The following is a 6,000-nucleotide window of genomic DNA, read 5'->3' as shown; positions in this document are numbered from 1 at the left end:
ATATAACTGGTGAATCTTGAACAACCCATGGTTCAACTGCTAATGGTCATTTAGACAAGGATATTTTTAACAGTGAATTTAGTCTGCATCATATGTAGTTGATTGAATCTGAGGACGATAAGCTGAGGATAGGGAGAGCTGACTGCGAGATATATGTAATACATAACATATATTTGTTGTATATTTGAACATTCTGATATCCAGACAAGCTATCTTTGACCTTTCTGTTATGGAAGGACTGGAATTGTAATGGGAATTATCAATTTATTCCAATATGACCAATCACCCAAAATGATATATATATATGGAATGTGGTATGGAAATAATAAATGCACGTTAAATGTTTTTGCTCTTTTAGCAATTTACTAAAAGGAATTTGGATGCCTGGCCACAACTAGATTATATCCATGAGGACCACTACTCACCCATGACAAGCATGGAATGGTGGGAACCAGATTCAACCTTATTGGCAGTGTGGAAAACATCTTGCAGAACTGAGGAGTTTGCCTTTGGCAGTGAAACATACAGAAACGCAAGCGACTGCAATGTATACATCCACTGGTACAAGCATGAAGAATACCCATGCCCCAGGTTATAGCCTGAGTCATCAGTGAGAGCCCTGCCAAGAGCTCTTCATTCCAGTAGGTCATTGGATACACTTTGTGTTCCCCTTTGTGTTATTAATGCGCTGAACAGCCAAAGAAATAAGCACAGAAGTGAGAATTGCCCCACAAGGCTTACATGGTGGCTCAGACAGTACAAAATCTGCCCACAGTGCAGGAGTCCAAGGTTTGATCCCTGAGTCAGGAAGATACCCTGGAGAAGGGAATGGCTACCCACTGCAGTATTCTTGCCTGGAGAATCCCATGCATAGAAGAGCCTGGCGGGCTACAGTCCATGGGATTCCAGAGAGTCAAACATGGCTAGGTGACTAACCACACACATATACAAACACACACACAAACACAGGAGATGCCCCAGACAGAATAAAGAAATTATAGGAATGGTAAGGTTTTGAATCATGGACAACAATGTGCCTAATTTTATCAGTAGCTGAAGATAACGGAGTCATAAATTGAACACAGAATAATACATCATGGAGGACAACAGTTGATTTTCCATGATTGTCTCTTTATTTATTTCTGTTAATTATTTTTTATTGGACAATGTCACATTATGTTCTTCTTTTACAACAAAATAAATGTCACATCTATACATTTATCCAGTCTCATTTTAAATTTCTTTCCTGTTTAACTCACCAAGAGGATTTATTTATTCCTGACAATTTCTTTTTTTTTTTTAATTTTTTTGAATTGTATTTTTATGTTTTTAGCACCAAAAACATTTTGTATTGGGGTATAGCCTATTAACAATGTTGTGATAGTTTCAGATGAACAGTGAAAGGACTCAGCCATATACATACATGTATCCCTCAAACCCCCTTCAATCCAGGCTGGCACATAACATTGATCAGAGCTCCATGTACTATACAATAGTTCCTATTGGTTATCACTCTATATAGCTGTATGTACATGACCTTCCTAAAGTCCCCTGCCGTCCCTTCCCCTAGGCAACCATGAGTTCGTTTTCCAAGTCTGTGAGTCTCTTTTGCAAGTAAGTTTATTTGTAGATTCCATACATAAGGGGTGTCTTATGATATTTCCTAACCATTGCTTTATAACAATCTCCCCAGGGATAAATCCAACACATGGGTCTCCAGCGTGTAACCACCCAGGTCATATCACATTCTAGAGGCACACATCCATGAAAGTCCCATCCTCTACCAGAATCTACATTATGCCTGTAGTCCTGTACCAACACCACTATCACCTCTTCTTTTCCAAATCGCATTAAGCTGTCTAAATCCCTGGGTCTGTGTTGCCTTCACGACGTCCCCAAGTTCTAGATCTCAGTGGCAAGGTGCACAGAAGAAAGCTTCTGATAGAGGCCACCCCCTAGGCAGGGGCAGGACAGCTGTATACAATGGGCTCCATGTGATGGCATACGTCCTCCCCACAGCGAGGACAGGGGCTGAGGCTTATCCAGATGATCCTGGGACGTCCCAAGTCTCTCAGAATCTCCAACAGCTGAGCCCGAAGCCGGGCAAGTCTCGCTTCCAGGAGAACGCCCCGGGCGCTGTAACTCTCCTGAGGGGCGGGATAGCGCTCTTGCCTTAAACAGGGCAGCACAGCGGTGTGTCGCAGCAGCTTCTCCACGACGGCCGTGGACAGGAGGTTCCCACACAGGCTGACGGCCCTGAGCTGGGAGCAGCGGCTCAGGGCAGGCAGGAAGGCCTGCAGCTGGGAGTCCGTGATCCCACACGCATCGAAGTCCAGTTCCTGGAGGGTGGCTGCGACTTTCTCCAGCAGAACGTGGAGGAGCTCAGGCCGAAAGTCAGTCATGGCGACACCGCTGAGATCCAGGCTCTTGAGCTGACTGATGTCTGGGCTCTGGGACACGTGGGTCAAGTCCGATTCTGTGAGCCAGCACTTGGTTATTGACAGGCTGTCCAAGGGGGACTTCAGGCACCTGGGGAGAAACCAAGCAATTAGTTCTTGGGAACCGAGTGCCAGGTTGCATACAGCTGATAGACAAAAGGTTGCTACAAAGACGGATATTAGTCTGACCATCCACTGAGGGTCAACACACCGATTCGCCCCGTCTCATTCTAGTCTGAGGGCTGTCAGCCTCACTGTGGCACCGAATCCCCGCACAGTATCTCAAAGACACTCTCTCCTCATCTATCGAGCGGAGTACCACGTAGTCCACTTCCTGCTGAGGATGAGTGAGGATCATGGCATCGCAAGGACATGCTGTGAGGAGAGCCATAGAGCACCTCCATCAAGTGTGGACATCGCTGAATGTTAACGTGGGGAGAGGAGATCGAAAAATGGTTTCGGGTAAGGCTTCCTTCAGCCCCAGGTGGAGCCCCAGATCCTATATCTCTGGCCAGGCCAGGCTCTAGGGAGACGTGCCTCAGGAACCGACTTTAGAGCAACAACACCATCCCCTACAGACAGGGCATTTCCGACAGGGTTCACTGAGGGCACCGACCTGGGGAGCACAGAGCTTCTCTTCAGGGATGCTCTGCTCTGATGTCGTTTCCCCTCGTCAGTGTCCTGTTCGCTTCCCTATTTTTACCATGATCACATAGATGCCTCCACGTTAGGAGGAAATTACCGACTCTGGGAAGTGAACACCCCCAGATAATACTCTCTACCCCCTCACAGGCGCCACTCGATCAGTTTCACCCCCTCCCTTGACTTGCGGGGTTGTGGGACACCACACCTCAGGACAGAGCACCGTGAGAGACGGTCCTTTGGACGTTCTCATGTTGTGTTTAAGGTTACCTAGCCAGTGGTCCACACTCACCTGAGCATCTGGTCCAGGCAGCCTTCAAGGAAGGAAGGAGACTCCAGATGGAGATCCCGGAGGTGGCCCAGCCTCCGGAACTGGGAGGTGATTTGCACAACGTGATCGTGCTCCTGCTTCTTGAAGGCGGACACGTGGACGTGGGAGAGACGGAGTCTCTGCAAGTTACTCATCTCACCCAGGAAAGGAGCCAGTGTGGCCAGGGTGGACAGACTCCAGGTGCAACTCACGTGCACCTCCTGGATACAGTCCAGCTGCACCATGCTCAGGACCTTCACGATATTGTCCATTGGCATTGAGACGATCTTCAGCTTCTTGCAACACAGGCGGATGGAAGACTTTCTCTGCTCCGCCCACCGAAGGAAGTAGGTGAGGAAGTTGTCCAGGGTCCTCTTCTTCAGGCACAGGTCTAGAAAAACCTTCAGTGGAGTCGAGGGCTGCCTCGTCGTTGACCTGGGCTCAGCCACTGCTGCCATCCGTGAGCCTGAGCACCCATAACTGCTGGCTCCAGACCACATGCTCCAGAAGTTCTGGCCCGTGTTTCGTAAATCTAGCACCCGCAGTTTGCACCTCCTGGGAGAAGAAGGAAGAAGGAGATTGGTAATGATGTAGTAAGATGCACACCGTCAAAAACAAACAAACAAACAAACCAACAGAAACCGAAAAAACAAAACAACAGCCTCCCATTTGGAAAGCAGACTGCCCGCCTGTGCTGTAACTTAATCTTCCTGACGTCACCAGCTGCCTCGCCCTCTTCCTTCTCTGCCTCACTTTCCTCCATCCCCCTTTGCCCTCTTTTCCTGCCTGATTGTCCACCCTAGTAAGTCTAAGCATGATTGGGTAGAGGTGGGGGATATTCTAGAAGGCTCCCCTTCACTTAAGGCACCCTTACGCTACCAGAAGGTATTCCTCATAGCCAACCAAGGCTTCTTCGTTGCTATCTTGAGAACCCTCTGATCCATCCCGTTCCATCTACGTTCTCTCAGCCCAGCCGTCTTCCTTGGGACTGCCAGGATTTGACCAGGTTCCCATGACCGACTCACCTGGATCGAACCTTCTGGGCAAGCAGAACATCAAGTGCTTCCAGCACGGCTTGTAGGGGCCCCACATGAGGCAGGTCAATCAGGGCCCCCAGAGGCAGGCGGACAAAGGGCCAGGTTTGCACCGTGGCTTTTAGGGTCTCCGTCCGATATCCGTCAAAGGCTTCCAGGAAGAGGGGCGGGAAGAGCTCCGTGGGCAGACTCTCCAGAGTAGAAACGTCCAAGTCATCGGCCCTCAGCAAGTGCCTTCCCGCCAGGTCAAGGAGTCTGGGTGGGGTCGGGGCACTCATCCTGGCTCTGCTCCAAGACAACTCCTGTGGAAGCTGCCAGGGATCAAGGGATCCGTTTTAGACAATGCAGGAGCACACCTTACACAACGGTCTCCCTTCCCTTCCATGCAAGCCCCTCAGGGCCAAGGTCACTGCGCTAGCAGGGGTGCAAGTGAGGCTCGTAGCCGTGGAACACTAGACAGGGCCCAGTGGGGGACAAAGTGCTATCTCTCTGCCTGCTTGGAACACGCGTCTCACTCGTACCGAGGAGCCAAACACCAATGCCGATTGTGTGCTCGATATGCATTTTAAACTTCCTGCAAAGAAGGCAAATGCCAAACCGATGGATTTCATGAATGACGTCTGCTCCGTAAAGACGTTTAAAATGATTCCAGCTACATCACTGATGAAAATGTGATGAGATGCAGGTAAAACTACCTTGAGAGGCCAAATCAAACCCTGAAACGCGTTCTTGGGAAAGAAATGATTTTACTGAAAACTCTCCTTGCCATCCAGAGGCACACGCTACCCTTCAACATCAGCTTGCTTACCTTAAGGAAGGAGAGGACGTCCTTATCCGAGGGTAGTAACTTACTGCTCTGCTGTGGCTTGCAGGGCGCTCAGACGTCGACACTGCGGAGAACCCAGCTGTGACTCCAGAGCCAGAAAAGGACTTTCTACTCCCATCATCCCTCTGGCCCACTGCTAAGCCAATCAGAAACGGGCACCTGTTTATAGTCTATAGAGCTCTCATTGGATTGATCCCGCTTGGATCTTCATTTCTAGCAGTCGATTCAGGGAGCAGATATTGATGGGGTGGCTGGGTAATCCAGGATCCTTTATGCATTCACCATTCACTTCGCAAACACTGGCTGAGTTCTACCATGAGAATTGAGATAGAGACGGTCGTGCTTCCCCTGTGGCTCAGCTGGTAAAGCATCTGCCTGCCATGCGGGAGACCTGGGTCCCATCCCTGGGTTGGGAAGATCCCCCGGACAAGGGAATGGCAACCCACTACAGTGTCCGTGCCCGGGGAATTCCATGCACAGAGGAGCCTGGTGGGCTAGAGTCCGTGGGGTTCCAAAGAGTCGGACATGACTGAGTGACTAAGCCAGGACACGCCCACACGCCAGCATGCCCTCACTTGCCCTAGTGCATGCCCCCGCCCTCACACACACACACACACACACACACACACACACACACACACACACAAAGGAGATGTTCCACACAGAATGAAGAAACTCTGAGAATAGTCAGGTTTTGTACCATGGACAACACGGTGCCGTTTTTTTCTTTTTTAGTAAGTGACTTGAGAT

At 49.6% G+C, this 6,000-nt stretch overlaps 1 protein-coding gene and 1 long non-coding RNA gene across 2 annotated transcripts; one reads left to right on the top strand and one right to left on the bottom strand.

The window, feature by feature from the left end:
• Positions 1–1,114: 1,114 nt before the first annotated feature.
• LOC123333667 (PRAME family member 12-like) lies at positions 1,115–5,358 on the bottom strand. The gene is made up of 4 exons (XM_044942830.2): positions 5,233–5,358; positions 4,416–4,735; positions 3,373–3,945; positions 1,115–2,529 (listed from the first exon to the last, which is right to left on the bottom strand). Exons 2-4 carry the CDS (start codon positions 4,700–4,702, stop codon positions 1,956–1,958), a joined length of 1,434 nt encoding a protein of 477 aa, XP_044798765.1. The 5' UTR covers positions 4,703–4,735; positions 5,233–5,358; the 3' UTR covers positions 1,115–1,955.
• Positions 2,522–3,389, top strand: LOC123333670. Its single transcript, XR_006551110.1, has 2 exons — positions 2,522–2,900; positions 3,346–3,389. It is a non-coding gene; the product is annotated as an uncharacterized LOC123333670 (long non-coding RNA).
• Positions 5,359–6,000: the final 642 nt, after the last annotated feature.

The sequence above is a fragment of the Bubalus bubalis genome, chromosome 5 (genome assembly GCF_019923935.1).
Source record: "Bubalus bubalis isolate 160015118507 breed Murrah chromosome 5, NDDB_SH_1, whole genome shotgun sequence".
NCBI lineage: Eukaryota > Metazoa > Chordata > Mammalia > Artiodactyla > Bovidae > Bubalus > Bubalus bubalis.
This window is presented reverse-complemented; position numbering and strand designations above follow the sequence as displayed.